General features: G+C 42.1%; 3 protein-coding genes across 3 annotated transcripts; 1 reads left to right on the top strand and 2 right to left on the bottom strand.

Annotated features, from left to right (window-relative positions):
* Positions 1 to 4,719: 4,719 nt before the first annotated feature.
* LOC112177487 lies at positions 4,720 to 7,354 on the top strand. Its single transcript, XM_024315778.1, has 3 exons — positions 4,720 to 4,941; positions 5,417 to 5,477; positions 5,901 to 7,354. The coding sequence occupies exons 1-3, from the start codon at positions 4,720 to 4,722 to the stop codon at positions 7,352 to 7,354; spliced, it is 1,737 nt and encodes a 578-aa protein (XP_024171546.1).
* A 7,838-nt stretch (positions 7,355 to 15,192) lies between these two features.
* LOC112180171 (protein LURP-one-related 3) lies at positions 15,193 to 16,122 on the bottom strand. Its single transcript, XM_024318675.2, has one exon. It carries the CDS (start codon positions 16,058 to 16,060, stop codon positions 15,452 to 15,454), a length of 609 nt encoding a protein of 202 aa, XP_024174443.1. The 5' UTR covers positions 16,061 to 16,122; the 3' UTR covers positions 15,193 to 15,451.
* Positions 16,123 to 21,442: 5,320 nt separating this feature from the next.
* On the bottom strand, positions 21,443 to 22,668 carry LOC112180159 (protein LURP-one-related 4). Its single transcript, XM_024318664.2, has 3 exons — positions 22,343 to 22,668; positions 21,869 to 22,096; positions 21,443 to 21,778 (listed from the first exon to the last, which is right to left on the bottom strand). Exons 1-3 carry the CDS (start codon positions 22,583 to 22,585, stop codon positions 21,644 to 21,646), a joined length of 606 nt encoding a protein of 201 aa, XP_024174432.1. The 5' UTR covers positions 22,586 to 22,668; the 3' UTR covers positions 21,443 to 21,643.
* Between the last annotated feature and the right edge of the window lie 2,878 nt (positions 22,669 to 25,546).

Here is a 25,546-nt window from a genome sequence, read left to right as displayed (position 1 = left end):
TCTCCGAGCTGACTGTCAGTGCTACTGCCACAGATACTAGCAGCGAAGCAAGGGTAACGCCCTCACAACCCAGCAAAGCTAAAGATACGCTTTAGCAAACCCCGTACTTTCTTAGAACTTCCCAGTGATTGCTCTGCTCAACCTACAACGTTGAGTATTGATTTGGTGACCGAAGAGATCACATCCAAAGTCCTTATCCGTAAGGCAAAAGTCCTTTCCCGAAAGGCTAAAGAAGAACCCTGTAGCGAGGTTGGTGCTCTCCTCGTCCACAACGCTTGAAGAAGAAGTCAGGTCAAGGGACTCCCCCGACGACTGCACCCCACGGTGCTGGCACGCCTGCGCAATCACACACTCAAAAGATACAGTTTGCACACCAACAGGTTTTGGAGCCAAAAATTTTGGCACGCCCAGTTGGACCTGCAATAGTGTCTCTTCGTGAACGTAGCCATTGGGAAGTCTAGCGAAAACCCTTACCAAAAGGTTTACGCTAACTGCTCAAAGCATAAGACCTCCAGTTACAGACCGCACTCTCGCGTGAACTGTCGTGGTCTTTCTGAAGAACAAGTGACTCAAAGATTCTCTCGTTAGTCCCAATCACCCAACATGTCAACTGAACGAGAAGAGAACCACCCGACCGTTACTGAGGGTCCGGGTGTCAATACTAATCAGGCCAGCGAGCCTGTTATCCCCACCACAGTCACCACTATAGTGGGGAGTGGAAAAAGAGAGGCTTTCGTTCCGAAGCCTATTCCAGAAGGAGCGACCTCCGAGGTAAGGTTTGCGATCATCATGGAAAACTTTGAAAATCATCGCAAGAAGATAGCCACTGGTTTTGAAAGAGAGACCACAAAGACAGATATGCTCATACGCGAATTGGATCAGCGCATTACCCGACATGCAGAGGATACTAGACAACATATCTCACAATCAGAGAATGCAGTGAGGGTCCATGCCGCGACTATCGCCAGTGAGCATAATCAATGTCAAAAAGAAATCATGGAGGCTATCACGAACCAAACCAAGTAGATCGCGTCAGACATGGCGGGTCTTAGCAAGGACGGTGCTAACCTCGCAACTGAGGTGGCCATGCAAAGAGCAGAATTGAACCAAGCAAGAGAAGTGTTGAACAAGGCTTTAGGGGATCTTAATGCCATCCTTGGCTCTCTTGGTCAGCCATTCAGTTCGGGCAAGTACGTGCCGCCAAATCAGTGAGGGAAGAATAGCAGTAATACTGCTTCTCCCTCAGCTGCTGTTGCTACTACACCGCTGAAGAATAAAGAGCAAGCTCTGGTTATCGGCGGCAGTAAGGAAAAGACTACCTCGTCAAGCGGACAGGCCACCAAACATAAGCATCAGGCCTCGACGGTTGCGGGAACCACAGCCAACTCCGCTACTTTTGTTCAGTACGACAGCGACGGAGCATAAAATATATACCAGGAACTGCCAGGGAGTTATTACGGGATTGACCACTCCGGCAACCCAGTCAAGATAACAGCTTTGTCAAAGGAAGCGCCCATGCCAGCAGTCACTCTTCAGCAACAGGCTACCACCCGCGTTGTACACGTCGGAGAAGGGCCGGCGACTCTAAGACGTACAGTGCCTGTGCAGGCTACTCGCCAGATTGTGGCAACACCACCTCCTCCTCCGGGTCCAGAATATGTAAGACGTGAAGAAGTAGAGGAGATGATCAGGTTGGCTAATCCTAGAGCACAGTCGGATGGGGTCTATGAAGGACCTTTCCCATCACATATCATGCTCGCACTTTTTCCCAAGGGCTACAAGAATATCATATTTTCTACTTTTTCAGGGGAAGATACCGAGGAAGCGGCGACCTATCTGGCTAGGTTTAGAGTACAATGTGGCCAATACCAGAATGATGATATCCTCAAATGTAGGATCTTTGGTACTTCTCTTTCAGGAGCTGCTTTTAGATGGTTTTCCAAGCTTCGACCGAGAACAGTGACAGATTGCCCTGCAATGGAACTGCTTTTCAGAGAAACTTTCGGAACTATCGAGCCTGAGGTAGATTTGGCTTCTCTCACTCAGATGGCCCAGCAGCCTACAGAGTCAGCGGTGGCCTACCTTCAGCGCTTTCAAATCCATAAAGCCAAGCTGAACGTCATCTTGCCTGAGAAAGAGTTAGTCAAGTTAGCGGTAAAAGGTTTGGAACCGCGTCAACGAATGAAGCAGCATGGCAGCATGATTCAGTCGATGGGAGAACTCATCACAGAAGTAGGCAGCTTTGAGCATCTCCTCAGAGAAACAGATGCAAGGAAGAATGCATCCAGGGGAACATACGTGCTAGGAAAACATCGTACCGTAGCGGCCCTGAGCTACCAGCCGGCTACCTATGACCCTTACTACCATCACAGCAATGAAGAGGTGGTCCAGGATGGCGACGATGAAGAGGAGAATGATGTCGCCGCCTACGAGTTAACCGGAAAAAAGAATTTAGCCTTGAAGCAACTGAAAATTTCCAAGGAACCTGTTAAGCTCAAATTGGTGGCCTTCACCAAACCTGAGTTCGCGACATATACATATGATCCTAACAAAGCACATGAGATTCTAGACGAAATGATCGCCGCGAAGATGGTGAAGACTGATTTTGGACCTTTTCCTCGACCAGAATAGCTGAAGGGGAAGAAGTATTACAAGTTTCATAATTTGTGGAACCATAACACCGTGGACTGTGTGAAACTCAAAGACCAGATTTAGGTATGGCTTAATAATGGCAGTTTGCAGGTGGAAGCTCCGGTCATGGCGGCAGTGCTAGTAGACCTAGACCCCTTTCCTGATACTGGGATCAATATGGTCGATGTGGGTTGGACCAAGCAGAAGCAAAGGAAACCGACTTTGGATTTGAGCTCAAAAGAGCGAGATGAAAAGTCCGCCGCGGACGAAACTCCTGCAAGGGCTAAATCAATCAGTCAAGCCTCGCCCGTGGTCCTATGCTCGCGATGCAAAGAAGAATGCGACATTCAAGTATCGCATGAAGAGGTCGAGCAAACATTTCACTTTGGCTCTCTACCGCCCGTCAAGTGGGCTTCGTCATTGTGGAACTATCAACCTTCTAGCCCAAAAGAGAAAGAGAAAATGGAGTCACCACCATCCCTAAAGGACTCCAATTTGTTCAAGAAGCTAAGAGCGGCCGCGGTGGATCAGAAACATGAAGAAAAGATCACGAACAAGTGCAAAGACGTACTAACCAAGCCTTACATCCCACCAGCGCCAGCCGCCACCATCAAGGAAGGATAGTGGTACACCAGGGAAAAGGGAAAGGCTATAGAAATAAGCACTTCCAAAAAAGGAAACTGCAGCACAGGTTTGGGGAAGCTAAGCCCGCGCTAGAGGCTTTGGACCAGGGCCTGATTAAGCCTTCACAACTGGTCAAGTCACCCGAACAATATCAAAGAGAAATGGAGGCACTGGCTGCGAAGCCATTAATGGCTCCCCGCAACTTTGGCAAACAATCGAGTTCGCTGACAGGGGTATTTAAGCCCAGTGTTTTTTGCAGGATTACTGAGGAGCGGACACCTATGATTGCTCACAAGGAGAGCTCACCAACTCGGCTGCCACATGTTAGGCGCAGGTTATTTCGCGAAGAACCGGAAGCCAAATCTTCGGTCTTTGAGAGATTGGGGGGCAAGGACAGGACTACCGATACCTTACAGTGGAGACTAAAGAAGGTCCAGAGTATAGTCGTCGCTACCTCAGACCAGTGCATGGCAAGGGAACCGAGACCGGAAACTCCTAAGCAAGCTTCGGTGGTACAAGAACTTCAGTATTGCGAGGTAAAGGGCCTCACAGAAGGATCGCTGGTAGATTGTTTGGCCAATCAATTCCAGGCTGATACTCCGGTCGGAGAACCTTAGCTTAACTTGGAAGATGACATGGAGGAGACAGACATAATTGACGCCTTTTGCAATATGGTTTATGTGCTCCCGGTGAGGTATGCACTACTAGTCGCTGCTCAGGACTGTGTGGAGGTCGAAGAAGAGAATGCGCAGCCACTGCAGGTCACATCGGCGGCCACGACACCTATGGAAGAAGCTGTCCTTGATGAGACAGAGGAGACTCCAAACAAAGGGCCCTTCATGAACTTCTCCAAGCCAACGCCAGCTATGGTCCAACACATGAGGCCACTATATGTCACAGCAGAGATCGGCGGTATCAAAGTGAGTAAGATCATGATTGACACCGGAGCTGCCGTTAATGTCGTCACTACCAGGACCATGCATTTTCTCGGGATCAAGAGGGAGAAAATCCAGTCTACATCCTCACGCTCAAAAACTTTGCGTGAACTGTAACGAAGACCTTAGGATTATTGTTCTTACACATTAAGGTTGGCCAGGCAGAGGGGGTTTATGCTTTCTTTGTAACTGATTGCTATGCGGCCTACAGTGCTATTTTGGGCAGAGACTGGATCCACAGGAGTTACTGCGTACCATCAACACTTCATCAGGAGCTGGTTATGTGGAACAGAGAGACGGACACAGCTGAGGTGATCAAAGCGGATCCTCGTCCATTCCCAGTCTCCGCGAACTATGTAGATGCCAGGTACTATTTGGAGCCTATTGCTCCGTTGCAAGTTAGTGGCATCGATGATAAAGGCCGCCCCACAGGGGTGACGACCTCTGAATTGGCATAGTGGGGGCTTACGCTCGCAAAAGAGGGCTTAGAGAGGCCTAGCCACACGGTGCCCAAACCCTTGAATAATTAATGGATTACGACCTCTCAGGGGAAGGAATTGAGGCCTTCCAGTCACTATACGAACGACTGTCATCATACTTGGTGGAAAAAGAGGCCTACGATCGAATTGCGACTTTGGAGGCCGTCAATGAAGAACTTTCTGATCAGGAGCGAGAGGATGAAATAGAGATTCAGCTTGCTCCGGCAGCGCTGGACGATACGCCTCCTAAAGTCAGAGACCCTACTGAAAAGGTTAATCTGGGAACAGTAGACGAGCTCATGGAAGTGGCTATCAGCGCTTACTTAGAGCCTAGCGAGAAACAGAGGCACACTTCTTTGTTATTAGAGTTCACAGATTGCTTCGCGGATAAGTACAAAGACATTCCCGGCCTGTCACCGGACTTGGTTTGCCATCAACTACCAACACTCCCTGACAAGAGGCCCGTAAAGCAAGAACCACGAAGAATGAATTCAGAAACCCAAGTCCTCGTCAAGGAGGAAGTCGAAAAAATGCATAAATCAGGCATTATAAAGGTCACCAAATACAATCAGTGGTTATCTAGTATAGTGCCCGTCCGAAAGAAGAACGGCAAGATGAGGGTCTGCGTAGACTATAGAGATCTTAACCTCACTACACCTAAAGACGTTTACCCCATGCCGGTCGCAGATATGTTAGTAGACGCCATAGCAGGACATGAATTGTTGTCCTTCATGGATGGCACTGCAGGGTATCACCAAATTTCGGTCGCTGAAGAGGACAGATACAAAACCGTATTCCGATGTCCCGGGTTCGCGGGTGTTTTTGAATATGTCGTCATGCCCTTTGGACTGAAGAATGCTAGCGCAACATATCAGAGAGCCATGAACCTAATCTTCCATGATATCCTAGGGAAGATCTTAGAGGTTTACATCGATGACGTAGTTATGAAATCCCAGAGAAGAGGGGACCACATCGCGGATCTCAGAAAGGTGTTCGAGCCAATGCGACGACATAAGCTCAAGATGAATCCCGCTAAATGCGTTTTTGGGGTCCAAGCAGGAGATTTTCTGGGATTCATTGTCCATCAGCGAGGGATTGAGGTCCCTGAAGACAAGGCAAGCGCAGTCATCAACGCGTCTCCCCCGCGAACGAAGAAGGAATTACAACGTTTGTTGGGTAAACAAACGTTGTTGGATCAACTTCTTGAGACACTTCATCTCTAACTCTGCAGGTAAAATCCAGCCCTTCTCGCCATTGCTGAAGTTACAGGGGCAGAATGAGTTTGTATGGGAGCCTAAACATCAAGAGGCTTTCGACAGAATTAAGAATTACCTAGCGAGCCCGCCAGTGCTGGTTCCGCCGAGGGCCGGATTTCCATTGAAGTTATATATATCAGCAGCCGAAGCTTCCATTGGCAGTTTACTCGCTCAGGATGATGAGGTGGGTATTGAGCATGCTATTTTCTACCTCAGCCGGACATTGACGGATTGCGAGACAAGGTACACTCCTATAGAAAAACTGTGTCTTACTTTGTACTTCTCAACGTGCAAGCTGCGGTACTACATGTTATCCTTTACTACCTGCATCATCGCTCAAACGGATCTGGTCAAATACATGTTGTCGCGACCTATTCTGAGAGGCCGCATTGGCAAATGGGTACTAGCTCTTTCTGAATTTTCGCTACAGTATGTACCTCAAAAAGCCGTAAAGGGACAGGCCATCGCGGACTTCCTTGTACATCATCCTACGTTGGATATCCCTGCAATGAAGGAGTTAGAGATAGCGACCGCAACTACAACTGGACCAGATTTAGCATGCATTCCGGAGTATGCTGTATGGTATCAAGCCACAGTCTCCTTGCAGGCCTGGGTATTGTTTTTTCATGGCTCAAGAACAAAAACATTAGCAGGGGCATGGATTGTTCTGGAAAATTCAGCTGGCGACCGCTTTTCTTATTCTTTCCAACTGGACTTTAAATGCTTGAACAACCAGGCAGAATATGAAGCCCTTATTATCGGGCTAGAAGTCTTACTGGAACTGGGCATTAGGGACGTTCAGATCCGAGGTGATTCTCAGCTAGTGATAAATCAGCTTCAAGAAAAATATAGATGTGTAAGCTGGTTACTAGTACCACATTTGAATCACGCAATTGAGCTTCTGGATCAATTTAATGACGCCGATTTGGAATACATCCCTCGCGAGCGCAATTTTGCAGCCAATGAGCTTGCTCAACTAGCCACATGCATTACATTGAAGTATGGAGTTCGCGAGCATATTCTGAAAGTCGAGCGTCGCACACAACCTTCATGGCTCGCACGACCTGATCCGCCTAACGATCCAGTTGTCGCGGTACTCGAACCTATTGATGTTGATTGGCGCATCCCGCTGATCGATTACCTCAAGCAACCAGGCCCCATAGCCGATAAGAAGATTCGCTTTCTCGCCTTAAATTACTTCCTCAGGGGTGATGAGCTACGACGACGCGGGGAAGATGACATAGACTTCCGGTGTGTCTATGGCTGCGAAGTGAAAAGATTAATGGGTGAAGCGCACACAGGGATATGCGGAGCTCATCAAGCGGGACCTAAGATGCACTGGCTCATTAGGAGACATGGCTATTATTGGCCTAGCATCTTAAAGGATTGCATCGCGTTCGCCAAAAGATGTGAAGACTGTCAGCTCTAGCGAATGCGCCCGGCAGTAGGATGTCAGGACTTAGAAGACGCTGGAGCCCATCCCTCGCCTCATCTATAACTCCAGGGGGGGCCACTTCAAGTACTCGAACTGGCCTTTCCAATCTGGAAGGAGGCTCAGGAAGTGGACCCTGAACAACAGCAGCATGAGACTCTATAACAGGGGCAACTTCCGGCTCTGGTTTGGCATTTACCCCTTCTCCCGCTTCAGGAGCATGGGGGCAGGCTCCTGGATCACCCTGTCTTCACCTACTGGGCCAGCATGATCGATGCCAAGTACCTCATCAGCGATAACTGCTTTGCCGACAGGATCAAGGCTCTGTGGTTAAGAAAGAATTATTAGAGCGCACAGAGAATAAAATAAGGACTAAGGTATTATGCTAGGGAAGAGAGTGTACCTCTGCGGCTGGAGGCTCGTGAAGAATTGCTATCGGTGCAGGCTCTTGAGCTGCTTCATTGGGAATTGGGTCAGGCGCTATTTGTACTAGGGGTTGCGCTGTGATCGGTTCCTCAGGTAGTGGGTCCGAAGGGGCCGTTCCTTCTTCCAATTCAGGCGAGCTGTCGTCTATAACATGCACCGAAATTGAGGCCAATTGTGCATCGCTCGTGGTGCTGGCAAGAGGTGGAAGATTACCAGAATCCGTGGGCGCTTGGGCCTGCGAGGCAGATGTACCTTCCCCAGCAGTCGAAGAGCCTTCCCCAACTTGTCTCGAGGATCGACGACGAACCTGCGAGCAAGGACATTTATAGGAATTGCTAAATGGAAAGTAAATTGGGGTTTGCCGTTTCTTACCAGTCGATCAGCGATTGGTTCATCCTCTTCTCATGGGTCAATGCGAGGGTCCGAGCGACCGCGCTTGGGAGCTAAAGCAGCAGCAACCTGCCTGAATCAAAGGATTAGACTTAGCTTAAGGGAAAAGCATGGTCCTAAGAACAAAAGATTCTTACTGTCTGCGGATTATCGTCGTCGGAGGAAGAATCTTCAACTTCAGGTTCCGCAATCACTGTCTTCTGCTTTCCAAACTGGCCAGTGGCTGCTTTCCAGCAATTGACGGAGACCTCTTCCCACCATTCTTCGTATCCTTCCTCAGTCCCATCCACGGGGTCGATAACCTGAGCCCAATCAGGAAGTTCAACCAGTGCGAGCATGCTTTGTGCAGGCACAGGCCCGGTAGGGGGCCCGAAGCTACGCCAAGAAGTGTTATAGTTCCAGGAGTCGTACAGAGGAAATGGCACCAATTGCACGAGGCCGAATTGGCGAGCGAAGTGGTTAGGAGCGTAAAGATCTTAACTAAGTTCTTCAGCAGCGATCCTGATATCTGAACAGGAGATCGCGCGGCAAAAAACCAAGCCCGCGCGATCACTGTAACGAGGAGCGCCGGGAAGGAACCCATTTTCAAGTAGAGGTGGGAATCTTCTACCCAATATTATATCGCAGTATGGCATCTCATCTAGAAGGTACAGATAGGTAAAACATTCAGAGTAAGGAGGGGATGAGTACCTTTCCTAGCGACTGAACCATTGATCCAAGAGCTGGTCGGCCGGCGAAAGCAGCGGGATGTCATCGCGGTGGAAGAATGGAAAGTAAGTTTGGATCCAGAAGTCTAAGATCCAAAAGGGGCCAGACATGCTAGTCTTGAAAGGGTGCATAGTGGCCTGATACAAAGCACGATAGATGGCTCCTAGCACCGGTTGCCCGAGCCCGACATTGTTGCCGTTGTAGAGGGCCGTCGCCAGAAGAGTCCAAGTACCAGTGGGCTTGCAGGAGGAAGTGCAGAAGATAAATTTGCAGAGCCAATACTCCAAGAAAGCGATTCCGCCGGTCGCATTGTGCTCCCGACTGTAATATGCTAACCACCGTGGGTAGGAGCTGCTGTGGGCCCTGCGACCATGTTGGGCCATGGTTGAGGTGAAGGTGACGGAATCAAATTGACCATGCAAATAAGGTTCGCCATTAATGGGCAAACCGGTGATGGCAAGAATATCCAGCAGGGTGATACTTATGACCGAATCTAAAATCAAAAGTGTTTGTGGCGGTATTCCAGTAACAAAGAAAGGCAGCGAGCGGCAAATGATTGCCACCGCGTGGAAGATGGAAACATAGATCGATAGTGTGTGTGATACCTGCTGCGTTCCAGTGAGCCAGATCTCTCACCCGTGTGTCGCGATACCAAGAAAGTTCTGCTGGGCTGATGGAGGACGGCCAATGCCCTATTTTGGCTCGATTGTTCTGGGCGCCCCAACTACTGAAATCTCCAGGAGTCCTTCAGAGGATTGGAATGGGCCGACGGGCGGGCAAGCCGTAGAGAGCGATAGCATCGGCCGGAATAGCGTCTTATGGCGCTGGCCCCAGTCCGGTGTGATGGTCGGAGAATCGAATGAGCAAGGGCCTATAGATGGATGTGTGGAGATGAATACGGGCACCGATGCTGGTTCCTCATGTATGGGCAACCTTTTCGTTCAATTCTTCCTCTTGATCGATGACTATTTTCTTTGGGGGAGCCATTTCTGAGTTTCTGCGAGGGAGATGTTAGAGGGAAATGGGTTTTTCTGGGTTTAAGAGACTGAAAGGGTTTCTGATGTGACGGGTCTTATGCGGCCATGGGTTTAAATAAGGAATTTTGTGAGGGAAACGATACGACAGAAAGGCGTTTTGCGAACGAAAGGACGCGACCTGCATTAATGACATCGTTTCAAGCGACCAGTGCGTCGTTTTAGTCCCCTTCAATCAGTTACATCTTCGCGGGCCTGATTTCGAGGCCTGGGGGGCAATGTTTGAGCCCAAAAGTATTTTTGGCAAGATCCTTTGGTGGATTTGAGCCAGCGGGCCGATACCTGCGACCCAAAAATGAGCCTACTCGGGTTTGGGGTACAGCTTCGCCCATTCCGTGGTCCATAAGGAAAACGAAACCTTATTGGGATCGAGTAGCAGAGATTGAATAGGAAACTTCAATTAATGATCATTCTAAAACAAGGAGCAGTCGAAACCCTAACTGTATAAATATAGGGTTTAGCGGCGAAGTTAGGGACCTCTCTCTCGAATCAATCAATCCCAGCGATTACAAAGCCTCCCCGGAGCAAACCTTCAACCCTGTTGAAACCCGGTGACCGTACTCTCAGTCCTAGTCTCTCCGAGCCGACTGTTAGTGCTACTGCCACAGATACTAGCAACGAAGCAAGGGTAACGCCCTCGCAACCCAGAGAAGCTAAAGATACGCTTTAGCAAACCCAGTGCTTTCTAAGAACTTCCCAGTGATTGCTCTGCTTAACCTACAACGTTGAATATCGATTTGGTAACCGAAGAGATCACATCCAAAGTCCTTATCCGTAAGGCAAAAGTCCTTTCCCGAAAGGCTAGAGAAGAACCCTGTGGAGAAGTTGGTGCTCTCCTCGTCCACAACGCTTGAAGAATAAGTCAAGTCAAGGGACTCCCCCGACGACTGCACCCCACGGTGCTGGCACGCCTGCGCAATCACACGCTCAAAAGAGACAGTTTGCATACCAACTGGTTTTGGAGCCAAACAGTTGGTTTCATAGAGCAGAGATCAACTCCTGCTCTTTGTAGCGGAAGAATAACGAGTGGTGCCACTCAGATCCACCAACCTCTATACTATGGCAATCGGAACTTAACTTCGGCCTTCTGTATACCATTTATGTAAGAGCAAACCTGATTTTTGAGGAAATTGGTGTACGTAACTTTAGAGTTAAGATTCTAATTAAGCCAAGGTAGATATATAATCAATGGGAAGAAACCTTTGCAACTAATTAAATTGTTTAGATATTAGTTTGTTCGTCCAAGCTTAAGAAGTTAAGAACACATGTATATCATATGTCGATAAGAGCGTTGAAACTGATAGGTAATTTAACATTTTCAAAGATGATGAAGTATATCTTTTTATTCATTGGACTACTGAAGTTACCAATGTCAGATTAAAGAAAGGGATTTTTTTAACATTATTACCAAGGTACTTGAGGACACATGGCTAGAAAACTAGTTATGAACTGTTGCTGGACTTTGATTAAGTATCAATTTCTTAATATTCTTATCAATCAGGCGCTTGTATATAACTATATATAATATCATGTCGTGCAGATTAATTAATTATAAATTTATAGGATTTGTTCATCTTTTTAGTTCTAAGTTATCTCCCACTATTATTACTCCATCATCCGTTTATGTTTAGTTATGACTTCATCATGAGTCATGTCGATAGTTAGGTTGACATTTACATACACAATACCGGCTGCATCGGATAAATGAATATTTAAATTTTCAAATCAATCAGGACGCAAAAAAGACATCAGTTTTTTTTTTTGGCAAATATACAAGAACTGCATTAAAAAAAAAAATTACAGTAGAAGATACGACAAAGAAGACAAATAATGTAGACTAATAAAAAAATCAAATCAAACAAAGCACGTCAAAAGAACGAAAACGACTCTACGCCAAAACCTGACAAACTGAAACTACGGCAACCCAAGCAGCATCTCAACCAAGAGAACGACACCGGAACAGCGTCTCGACCACCGGCATTGAGAATGCAACAAGCTACATGACCTGAAGAGACCGAAAAATCTTGGGAGGCGCCAACTATGAATCCAATCGTTGAACACAAAAACAACTTTAATCCAAATACACAATAAAGAACAACAACTCTTAAATATTTTATGTATCAGAGAATTTCTTTCGCCAAAGATTAGAAGCAAATGAAAAGTACATCATTTCAGTTAATTTCATGGGCATTCTTGTCGAATGACAGGTCTTGAAAAGGATAAGATATGATCAAAGATTTACCTTTACTGTCATTGTGATATTTTGAGTAGAATAACGATCTATGTTGAGTCTTGGGTTCGATCTCTGCAGGTCTAAGACTTGTACAAGGACGAGGTCGGTACACTAACCAAATAATATGCAGATGTCACTTGTTTGTAGGAAGATATTATACATTCAGGGCACGTTTACTTACTTGAAAGGAAATTGAATGATTACGGGGTAAAAATATTCATGCGTTTACTAACACATAAAGCAATCGGAATGATTCTGGGTAAAAGAATTCATGCGTTTACTAACACATGAAGGAATCAGAATGGATGTATGTCTCACCTCCTTATCAATAATCGATTCCTGAATACTCAGGAATTCGATTACGAAGGGGGGAGATGGGTTTAGGAATCATTCATCCGGAATCAATACCGATTCCTTTCTTCTCCCATTCCACTTGTCTCCGATTCATGATTATTTTCCATTCCAAGTAAGTAAACGTGCCATCAGTATATAAGGAGATATTTAATAATTTGAGGAGATATTGTACATGCGGAGCATAAAGCGGACTTTCATATATAGATGGGTTTCCTTTTGTTTGTTTTTCTAATTAAGCATCTTGAATTTGATCCCACAAATTAAAGTGACTATCATTACATGCTTTCCTTAAGTTATAATCAATTTGCATGGTGAACAATAACATGGACGTGATATACAGTAAAATAAATTACTGTTAAATTAAATTATTATTTAATAAATTAGGTCTTTAATAGAGTAAATTATTGTTAAATTAAATTACTATTATGGATGCCCTATAATACAATTGCACTCGATTCATATTGCAACAAATCAACAGCATCCTACCAAAAAAAGACAGAGCCGCCTCCTTTGCTCTCTTAGGGTTAGGGTTTTTTTTTTTTTTTGCGGTGTTTCTGTGCAATCATCAACAATGACTTCTGTTGATGCCATGGCTGCTCGACTGGCTTCTTCTCTTGCAATTGCTGAGGAGAGGAAACAGGTCGATCTGCGACCGACGCAAGGAAAAGGTCTGCGACAGGCAGATGTGTTTATGTTGGGGAAGCTGCTGACCGCTCGGGAGTACAAGACTCGCTCCTTTATGGGGATGTTCCGCAATGCATGGAGGGTGAATGGATCACTAAGGGTGGAGGAAGCGGAGGGACAAAGGGTTCTCATCACTTTGTCGGACGCTACTGACCGGGATCGGATCTGGAAGGGATCTCCATGGGGATATAATCAGGCTCCGATTGCCCTAGCTTACTATGATGGTGTGGCGGCCATGGACTCGGTCCCTTTCACCGTATCTTCATACTGGATTACACTGCAAGGAATCCCTCCTGCGTTCCGCTCGGAGAGGGTGATGACTATGATTGGGTTTACCCTTGGTGATTTCAAGGAGATTGATAAACAGGCCAAGAAGGTTGGAAAGCTCCTAATCAGGGTGGAGATCCCTTTCAACCGGCCTCTGTCCTTCCAACGCTGGTATTGGGTAGAGGATGAGGTCGAGTTTCTCTGCAAGTTTCAGTTTGATAAACTCTTTGGTCGATGCTCGATTTGTGGCTATGTTACTCACGTAGGTCTACCTTGCTCGGGACCTCCATTGGAGGAGAATGATGAGGCAGAACGCACGGTTCTAGGTGCGTCACAGATGGGGCACACTAACTCGACCTCTGGTTCGGCATCATCTAACACAGTGTGTGCAGGAACTTGGGCTAGGGTTTACATGGGAGGTCCGGATGTGGTCTGCCATACTGTGCTTCCCAACCAACTGCCAGAGCGATTGCTTCACAATCCGGCAGTGCTGATACAACGGCCCCGACGTCCAGCTCATATCAGAGAGCTGCCTGAGATGATGGGTATCCCAGAAAGTGTTATAGGGCAGAGGAGACAAAGGGAGGAGGATACTATCATGATCTCTCCAAAGAAGCTTAAGTTGAGCCTAGCGGTTGGAAAAAGAAACCTGAATCTGGAACCAGAACATCTGGGTTTGGTACCGGTGATGCACAATGAGGAACAACCTATTCAGGTAAAAAGGAAAAGGGGGAGACCTGCAGGTAGTCGGAACAAGCAACCTTATGGTGAAAAGAAGAAACTAAAGCAGGGGGACGAGAATAGGGCAGTAAAGAAAAAGCTTCTCCCAAAGCTAAACAAGGCAGGTGGTGGTACAGGCTCCAACCCGAAAGGGAAGGAGCTGGTTCTTTACTAGTTACAATTGCTTTATTTCCTTCAAGTCTATGCGAAGGTGGTGAAGCTTCTATAGGTCTTCTATGACGTTTCTAATCAGTGTTTGTACCACAATTGCCTGCCTGGCAAGCAAGGATTAGTTGAATATTTCTTCAGTAGGAGACGAGGTTAATCACTTTTGTATAGGCTTGCAAAATTGCGAGCGCATCAGAGACTCTAATAGTTTGCTATAGCTTGGGTAGGGTAGTCTTTTATTTGGCTTTCTTATGTAAGCTTTGTAGACTTAGCCATTTTTCTGGCTGTTGATCTATTAATTTCAACTTCTATTCAAAAAAAAAAAAATTGCACTCGATTCATTAATAAAAGTTCTTCTTTCCTTCAAAAAAAAAAAAGAAAGAAAAAAGAGTAAATTAATTTTTTCGTTCGTATCCATCGACTCTTTGGTGAGGTACTTACATGGTGGTCGAAGAATTTATTACTTAATTTTTTTCACCAACGTCAGTTTTGTTCCTTATATGGCTTTGTCTCTTTAATTTCAAGATAATATACACAATGTTGAATTACACTCAAAATCAAAAGAAAATAAAATACTAAATTGGCACACATTGCTAGTGTTAATTATATATTTAGATGAGTATTGGTTAGAGTAGACACCTGTGATTATCCAGGATGTTCTCTATCAGGATTCTTGTACTAGTACTTGAGATATATATATTATGTCCCTCCTCGCTGTACAATCATCATTCTATTTAAATAATAATAACGGGCGTAAGGCTGAGTCTCTCAGTTAGGCTGGGTTCCAAATCCTTTTTCAAAAAAAAAAAATACTCTGCTTGTGCAAAAGAAAATAGGAAGAGAAAATGAAATTGGAATCGACAATCAATCTAGTACTGTATTCAATGGTTTTAATACTCACAAAAATTTGAACCATATTGATCACACAAGTCAGTAATAATGGGCCGGGTAAAATTGATTCCTTACAAACCATACAAAAAGGCAAAACCCTCTCTGAGCAACATCACTGCTCACGTACCCAAAATGGGTTAAAAAAAATGATATTTACTGTGCACCACTATTTGCAAGAAGCATATATACAAAACTTAGCATCTGAGCCAGTTCTGAGATTCATATTTGACGTTTGATTAAGCCATAAACAGTAACAAGAGCCATGATGAAGGAGTGATCCACATGAGGCTCCACCACTAAACTCAGTACATCATCTCCGAATTCTACACCTGAAGACGATTGCTTTCTCTTTGCCTCGGCTACAACTCCTCCATTGCCATCTCTTATTCTAAATGTTGATTTCCCACCAGCTTCTAAAATGTAACAACTTCCATCAGATGGCATGGTTACCTTATAAGAAGACTCTCCTCCGAAAATTTTGCTCTTTCTGACTCGAAAAAATGGCGTGTCCGACCCATTGGACTCATAAGCCTCCCAATTAGGTCTGAAAACGCACATTTTCTGCTCACATAGAGTAAACAGAACTTTGCCACGGAGATCCATGAGATAGACTTCATTGCTGTGCTTGTTGTCGTAGTTATCAACACGATACACAATCTCACCATTTTCGTCATACGCTGTGCATCCATTTCCTTGCATAACAAGGGACTTCATCCATATAGTGAATGTTTCTCTCCTTGAGGTCATGTATGGTTCAAAACATGGGGAGGTACTAACAGAAGCATTATCAATCCTGGGTACTACTAGAATTGGATGAACTCTGGCCATGTGGTTGAGCTACCCTAGGTAGAGAAGTACCTCTTGGCTTATGGAAGAGATGCAAAACTTGATGTGAGACTAGTTCATTCAAGTTACTAATATATATACTCTCTCAATTTGGGAGCTACGACGAATGGATAGTTTATAAAATATTAGCTTCGTATGCTCATCCAATAACTACGCGTTCAGTTTTAAAAAAAAATTACTTGATTGTATATGTAACTGTGTAACTTAAAAGAGGTGGAGTTTATATATTCAACTATGAATGTCATCTTCGGCAGTTTTTGACTTCTTCTAGGCTCTTAGCTGGAGTGTCATGACTCATGGAGTTTATAAGATAGAATTCAGAAATTATCAAGGGAGCGTTTTAACATAGTTTGGCAGGTGTCGTTCAAAAAAGATTCACAAACACATGGCTTGCTAACAAGGACTTGCCGTATTATGCATATATCAATCTCTTATTCCTCTAACCGATAATCCATGTTATAAAATATTGAGATTTCAAAAAATTAAATATGGGTTTTATGATTTGGTCGTATTAGAGATCTTAAAATAATAAATGCTTATCTGTAGATGCCCTTTGATGGCTTTATCCAATAAGTTATCTTTAGTTAATTATGATTTGATCATTTTTGTAATTATATGGACGGTGTCGGCGTGGTCATCAACGAATCATTTGCCTATGTATGTATCACTATTGAGCGGAAAAAGAAAGAATGGCTTTTAGCTAGCCGATGGTACGGCCGGGTTAGAGAAATACAATATATGACCTAAGAGAAACATAGAATTAATATTTTTTTTATTTTTTATTATAGAAAATAGACTATTACAATACAAGATACAAAAGCTCTTCAGAGTACATTCAGAAAATTAAAATTATTTTAATGGGTGTTGTTACCCTTTTTTTTAGTCGAAAAAGGGAAAAATGAGAAAGAGGTACATTGGCTATTACTTGGCGTTCGTTTAATCTCTATAACTTAACAGTTAAGTAAAGTATAATAGAAATGATGATCACTCAGCAAAATATACTTTTCGAAATGTTCAAATCATTGTGTTGTATATATACTATATAGTATGGTTTATAATATATACTATATAGTATGGTTTATACATGAATTTGTATGTTGATACATACGCGCACACACACAGTACGTTGATTAACTGAATGTGATACCATATATTGTTGGAGTGTTATCCCGTCGAGATTATTTTTCATATAAAAAAGAAATTGAATGTGCACGAGAGATAGTGATCTTGATCTTGTAAAATGAATCTTATTGGCCCTAAGATACTAATACATGCACTAGAGATACATGACAAAGGTACATTACCAAGAAAATATATGACAGATGTATGCAATATATCAAATAAAAGATAAAAATGGGGAGGGTGTTAAGATTTGATTCATACATGATTAATAGCACAGAAAAGACAAGAGCTTAAGGAATATTGCAAAACGAAGGTCATGATTTTGGTAAGCTGTAATCGTATAAAATTATATATTTTTTGAACCAAACACCAATTTCATTCATACTCAAGCCAGAATGACACGGATACATATCTTCTATTGCCATACCAATGACAAGTTTAGGACGTGGTATGCTGCACTACCCATTAGACAACCAGTGCTCACTTATTCAGCGAGCCTATGAACTATGAATAGTCATAGTAAATAGGCACATAAAAAAAACAAAACTGCATAGATCCCTGAAAATACAAGGAATTTGTTGTAATTAGACGAACTAAAAACATAGGGATGGGCTTAGAGCAAAACCCTAGCCCATCAAATTTCCATCCCAAGGAGCTCCAATAGCAGGCCTACTAAAGCCCAACAGGCCATGATTGGCCCAGACCACACTTCCATCTCCAATCCCGTGCAGCAAGCATAGTAGTCCTCAGCCACCACCATGCCAACGCCCGCTCTGGCAGGGTTTCCGCCATCACGATGCAAACACCGCCACAGAACCCCGCCACGACCCATCTCTCCACAAATCTAAGCCATCGCCGAAGTCGAAACCACCACGACCTAGCGCTCCTTAACATCTGCAACGCCGTCGATCTGCAAACCGAGACCCATCATAACTGCACCGCACGCATCCAAGAGAAATTTCGTCGATCTTGAGCCAAAACCACCTGCAAAATCCCTTGAGCAAAACCACACCAGAGCCTCCGGGATGTTAGCCATCAAGTCCCGTCCGGCAGTAGATCACGAGTCATTGGTGAGGCCAAAAGGCCAGCCCCAATGCCATAGCCGCCGACGGACGAGAGCAATCTCTTAGTTGAGCCGCCGCCGACCTTTGTCCCTCTCTCTCTTGTAGGAATTAGTTGCAAATAATAATATCTTTTATAAAATTATATATTTTGGTAAGCTGTAATTGTACAAATTATTATGCGAGATGAAAAAGCTACTAAGATGTCACATTTTCATTGGATTTTTGGTAACTATACAAATTTAAACTTATAATGATTTAGTACGTATAGTGGTATAGTTTATTTCTTTTATAAATGAAAATATTAAGTCTGACTCTTGTAGTCGTATATTAGTTGTTGTATACTAAAAATATAGGGAAAATGGTCTGTATGATATTCCGTCTTTGGCTCCTTATAACTTTTAGTACCTGACAAAAAAAAAAAAATCAAGGTACCTGAAGTTCTCTACCTGACCGAGGATTGGTATATATATATGGCCGTTAGCTCCGTTACGTCGTCTGCCAGCTGGCAATTTTTGAAGGCTATTTTCATCCTTTCATGCCTTAATTTTTAAATATTTTTTCTAAGCATCTCTCTCTCTCTCTCTGGTCCTGTAGCCTTCAACCCGAAAGCCCCAAGCTTGAACTACAAGTAGAGCTGTCACTCGGTCGGTTCGAATCGATTATAGGTATTACCAACTTCAGAACCAAAGCTTTCGGTTTCAAAATTCAGCTACCACTTACCAACCAAAATTTTCGGTTTTTAATCATATCTACCAAATTAGGTATTTCGGTTTTCGGTATTACCAACTTTAGAACAACTAATTCTTTGTAATATAAATTAGAATGAACAAAATTAGGTTTTTCAATTTTATAACAGTAAACTTCGTATTCATATACTAATCATAGCTTTCTTTTGTATATATGACATCAAATTTTATCTATTTTCAATAAAACTAGGTTATTTAACCATCTTGGACTAGGTTACTCAAAATACATGTACTATTAATTATGTAGTATATTGAGTAATGTTCATACTATTATGAAAACTTTTATGTTTATTTCTTAATATACATGTATGTGTATTGAAAACCATAGTATATAAAGCTAATATTTAGATAATTGATAGATTTGGTATTTACCAAAACCAAACCAACTTTTTCAGTAATTTTCGATTTCGGTTTTATCGGTCTCGGTTACCAAAAAGTTGGTTTACCTAACCTAAAGTATCGGTTGGTATTCGGTCAATTTGGTAATTACCAAACCAAGTGGTAGCTCTAACTACAAGAAGAAGAAGAAGAAGAAGAAGAGTCTATGGACAAGAAGCCCCAAAATGACGACAATCCGATGGTGGAAGACACCTCCTCCGTTAGCCCATCTGTTGTATTTTGTATTGGGCTCAAGCAATCCAGGTCTGATTTCCAGCACAAGTGCAATGAACGGCCAGTGGTGGAGGGCAACCACCTAAAGAAACGGCGCTCTGCACCTTCCTTATTTCACTTTTCTCAGTCCTCACACTTCACCAGCTTCAATGGAGAGCCGTTGGTCCGTCGCCAGTCTGAAACGATGACTCCCACATCTGGACGCGTGGAGGCAAATTTCATCACTCAGCTCTCCTCCTCGTAGGTAGCCGAGCTCAAGAACAAAATCCCTCCTCATCCACCACCACATCCACCATTGGATCATCTACGACCACCACCACCACCACCAATTGGGTCTTACCTTCTTCAAACTCCAATAGCTTGAATTCTCTGTAATGGCCTCCTCAATCACATCCAACTCCTCCTCCTTCGACTTAAAGCCAGACTCTTTCTCACATTTTCCTCTAAAATCATTTAATTTGAAATCCCACAAGTCCCAGCTCCACAACTTTCATGGGCAAGACGAAACCTGGCAAGAAGGATCTTGACTCCTACAAGATTTGTCTCTCTCAAAAATCTAAATTTTATTTTTGCAATTTTAGCTTATGAAAATAACAAGGTTGAGGAGAATGGGAAGTTATTGGATGAAATTGGGGAAGAGATAGACGGGGAAACAAAGATGCTTCTGAGCTTGCAGCGAAATTGAGATCCAAGGAGCATAAATTCATTGCCTCTATTTCTTTTGCATTGCCTCTAGATCCAAGGAGTATAGCTGCATTGTTAGCTAGAGATATTTTAGCATTCCTTATGGTCCAACTATCTGTTTTGTTTGCTAGCTATTCCAAATAGCTTATTTATTGAAAGTCTGAAATGAGGCCATTATTCAGGCATCCAAGAAATGAAGTTAATATGTCCCAATTATGGGTTTCGTCTTTTGGCAATGGTTTGGAGAAGATGGTGCGTTTGAATCAATGTAAGACATAGTAGAGCAATACTCAATGTTTGGTCGAATCAATTCGTTACTCGAATTTGAAAATTCATCAAGAACTCTAGAAATTTCAAATTTTGGGAATTCTCAAAAGATTAAACCATAAGATTCAAAACATACCTCAATGGATTCGTGATACAAAGTGTAGTAAAAACCCAAAGGATTTGCATCAATTTGGTTTGTAATTCCATGAAAAGAAGCTTGAAAATTACAAAAACGGAGGAGAACTAAGGAAAAAACGTTCAAAAAAAATTTGAGGAAAAAACAAAACAAAAAAAGAATAAAGGGTAATTTGGTCATTTTATGATCAAAATTGCCAGCTGGCGGACGACGTAACAGAGCTAATGGCCATATGTATCAATTCTTGGTCGGGCAGAGAATTTCAGGTACCATATTGATATTTTTTTTTTTGTCAGGTACCAAACGTTATAAGGAGCTAAAGACGGGGTACCGTACAGACTATTTTCCCAAAAATATAAAGAAACTGTTCAAATTAAGCATACAAAAGCTTACCTACCGATCCAAGTGAACTGCTGCTTCCAAATAGTGTGGAAGTATTAAAGAGATCAAATATTATTCTTGTGTGAATTAGAAGGCGAATTTTGTTCTCTAATGAAGGATATATTTGTGTATTTCTCTCGTTTTCTCATAGAAACTTATTTTTATTGCATTATTACTTTATTAGGGTCGTGTGGCTCAATAGAAACTAAGAATGTGATCAAAAAGATGATACGCTTGCTTCTATATATATTTATCTCATTTTCTCTCATAGAAACTTCTTTCTAATCATACTCTTTAGGGTTGCATATAGCCCGACATATAAAAGTAAAGAATGTGAAAAGATGATAACCTCAATCTCCAATATTTATGTGGGTGGTTCACCACTAAGCAATACTGCATTTTATGGTGTTCCGAATTAAAACTGCATTGCAAACCATATTTAACCACAAAAAATGGATTTGAAAGGGGTAAAGACAACAGAACATAGTTACCAAAAAAAAATAAAGACAACAGAACATGATTCAGAAGCCACAATCTTACATTTTACAGCTATTTACATTTTGCGACAAATTAATCCATAGGCAGTTACAATAGCCATTACAAGTGAATGGTCCATATGAGTCTCCACCTCCAAGGTTAATACATCTTCTCCCAGAACTATCCCAGAAGATGATAGCTTCTTCTTTGCCTGGAAAAAAAAGAAACCATAAGTATCTCTTCTTATATGCCTTTGTTAATTAGCAAAGAGAAACTTATTATTTACTGAAATTAGGCTCACCTCTGCAGCAATTCCTCCATCAATGTCCACTATTCTAAACCCTGCAGTAGTCTTGCCTGTTAATCTCACTATCCAATACTTTTCAAACCCTACTGTAATTTGACAAGCTAAGCTTCCCATAAGCATTCTGCTATATCTTTTCACATGAAACCAAGGCTTCTCCTCTTTTTCAAATTTACAAGATCCACTCCATTTATAGCCATCCCATCGTTCGAAAGCTTGTAGCTTCTGCAAATTAACAAAACCAGATCGATCGATCACAACACCTAGCTAATATATTCCTCTTTAATTCATTTTCCAAAGAAAAAACTCATTTAGGCAGACTCATGTTTGCAATTTCTACATCCCAGAAGAGATATTCATGCTAGAATTACTGGGACCCTAAAATTTTTAGTTCTCAAATAATGGACCAAAAAGTATATATCATGCTAGCTAACAATATGTAGTATGTACGTGATAGGAGATCGATGTTACCTTTTTACGTATGGTGTAAAGAAGTTTCCCTTGCAGATTCATGAGATGGACTTCATTGCTGCACCTTTTGTCATAGTTGTCAACTCGGTAGACAATCTCACCATTGGAATTATAGACGGTGCAACCATTTGTATTGCATACAAGTGACTTCATCCAAATGGTATATGTTTCTCTCTTTGAGCTCATGTACGGAGTGACAGAAGGAACTTGGGGAGCTGCACTAGGTCGACATACCTTTGCCATAATGGAAGAGCAAAGAAAATAGGTATATCACCGGTAGCTAGCTAGCCATAGGTCTATAAGAGCTTATATTTATATTTTCCAAAAGTTGTAATTAATTCGAAAATTAGGCAATGAGGGTAGAAGCCTGTCTATTTTATTATTCTTGTTGGCCTTTCTCTGTCTTAGTATTAGATTACTGAGGTGCGGGCAGATACTATGAGATGACTGTAGGCAATTGCCCTCTAGCCAAATTTCTAATCAGATTTTTAAAGATCTTTACATCTTAGGTGTTCTCCAGGGTAAGGAAATATGTATACATTGTAATTATGTAAGAATGCGCCTCATTATCTTTAAATTTGGTCTTCAATCAAAGGAAAAATATAAATTTGTTGCTGTCACTGTACTATACAAGTCTTTCTTTCATTTGAATAGTCAGGGATCAAAGAGACGAGGCCATACTAGTCCAAGATCAGTGGGTCAACCAGTTAGATATGTGATTAAGTATTCAATCACGTTTAAGTCGCTTGAGAATTAATGGAAATGTACAAGGTTCAAGGTAGAGAGCAGCCCCTTCTTTTTCATGTTTGATCATTCCTTTTGAATTCATAGTTGTTTGAGGAGATGAGAAACAAATTAAAGGAAGTATGTATTATCACATGTACACTAACAGTTGAAGAACTTGATATTAAACTATTGGGGATGTACCGTCATCATGGCATGCTTACATGATAAACATATGCACACTGCTTTGGCATATACAGTATTTATACTTCAAATCATTTTGTTATATTAATCTCATTATCAATTTAAGTTCTGACAACCACTCTCTTTTGGACTTTTTTTTTTAATTGTTTTGTTTGTTTAGTTTAATTAATTAAGAGTCCAAGCACATGATTTTTTGGGTGTTAATATAAATTCTTACAGATTATTCTGGGTTTGAAGGAAGAAAACTAATTTTTAAAGATAAACGCTACCCAAGCCTGCTTTGTAGTCTCAGAAGTTTTACCACCCAACAACCTCTAGACTCTGTTTGGTTCCTGAAATAATTTTACTAATTTGTTTATAACAGTTAGTATATGGTAGGCTATTGACAAGGAAAACCGTAATTAGTATACTGGAGGTGTCCTATGACACGGCCGCTCATCCAAGACTTTCCCATAATGATAAACTGCATCTACAATTTGTTTTTGGTCATGATCAAAATGCAGCAAGTTTGACGCAGTTGGAAGTAAAGGGGTTTACAAGCGATAAACTCTAAAAAACATAGTTCTGGAGTCCACCAGAGAAATAGAGAAAAATCTCTAGATTTTAATAAATTGATATGATAAACTGATTATGATACAAAGCATGATGGTGCTTATATAGACATCCAAAACCCCAAAACCTAAAATCATAATCTAATAAAAAATTCTAAAGAATCCAAATTTAAAAAGAAACTAAGAACCCAAAAATAAAAACTAGCCTTAAAAAAGATTAAATCACGAATCGGATAATTAAGACGATATATTTGGCCTAAATCTCATAGGCCTCACTGAAGTGAGTCTTGAAGATCTCGTCGTTCCCATTTTAGAAATGTATCATGCGTCTCAAACGGACATTCTGGCAAAAAGTTGATCAAATCTGATTCACAATTAAGACTTGACTTTTCTCACGAGAAACCTGAAAAGTCCAAAACCAAATTTTCTTGGATATTGCAGCGGCTAGTAACCTCATTATGCATGAATTAGCTATTTTCCAATCACTCTTCTTGATTCTACTCCGCTTCTTTATTTTTCTAGTTTTCCAGCTAAACCAGTCCCATTCTCGTCCCACATCAAAGTTCAATGTTAAGTAGTACAAATTTGACCCATATTACATCTTAATGTGTTGTAATGGATGAAGTTTAGCTAGTACCTGAGCATGTGGGCATGCATCATTTCGGGGCATGAACTACCGTGACTGACTTCATAGCTGATCGAAGGTTTGAAACGTTTGAATATTACGTATTGCATTACACACGTCTTAAGTTGCAAGTAAAACTCGATTTTGGTAGAAACAATTATCCTTTGTCAAAACAAAGTCTCATTTTTCCATAGAACTATGAGACAGGCTACAATACCCTCCTGTATCCCATACCTTTTATTTTTATTTTTTTAATATATAACAATTTAATATAATGGTAACCTGATGAACATACCCTCCTGTATCCCATACCTTTTATTTTTATTTTTTTAATATATAACAATTTAATATAATGGTAACCTGATGAATTGGTCATCAGGTTACCCATTCAAATTTTGACACATGATAATTTTTTTTAAAAACAAATTACCAATTTAACAACACATTTGTCATCAATTTGTAATATTGTCTAGGAAAAATTTCAGTTTAGTACCCTGATGTTTGACCTCGACATCATGTTAGTTCTTACTCTTTCAATTTCATCAGTAACATCCCCGTCCTCTCAATTTCCATCACTCGTGCCCAAAATTTTCCTAGGCATCCAAATTGGACGTTAAGTGCTTAGCTGCCAATGACAAACTGTTGTTGTGGGCCCACATGAAAGGGTAAATTGGGTAATTCACATGTTTTGCCTCCAAAAACTCAGAGTGTAGCTAAAATCACATTCTTGCAATCCAAAAATACATTCTTTCAATTCAAACACATTGAATTACATTCATATAACCTGCTAATACCAATACAACGAAACAAAAACAAGTACCAATAGAATTAAAACTCCAGATTTTTTCCGTCATAAGGGTCTCTGGGAGACCGAGACCTCTAAAGGACAACCAAGTCCCTCAAAAGTGACCTATCGGCCAATATAGGGTTGTGCTTGTGCATATGGTTCTTCAAGTGAATGCAATATGTCACCATTTGCATCCTTGAGAATCCTATCTCGGACAGCCCTGGTCATGATCAGATCGTCTACTACCATTTGCAATCAACTAAACACCTTCCATCAAGAAGATAACACTCAACTTCAAATCAATTCTCACCTTT

The sequence above is a fragment of the Rosa chinensis genome, chromosome 7 (assembly GCF_002994745.2).
Source record: "Rosa chinensis cultivar Old Blush chromosome 7, RchiOBHm-V2, whole genome shotgun sequence".
In the NCBI taxonomy this organism is placed as follows: Eukaryota; Viridiplantae; Streptophyta; class Magnoliopsida; order Rosales; family Rosaceae; genus Rosa; species Rosa chinensis.
Note: the sequence above shows the minus strand (reverse complement) of the source record. Positions and strands in the feature narration are given on the sequence as shown.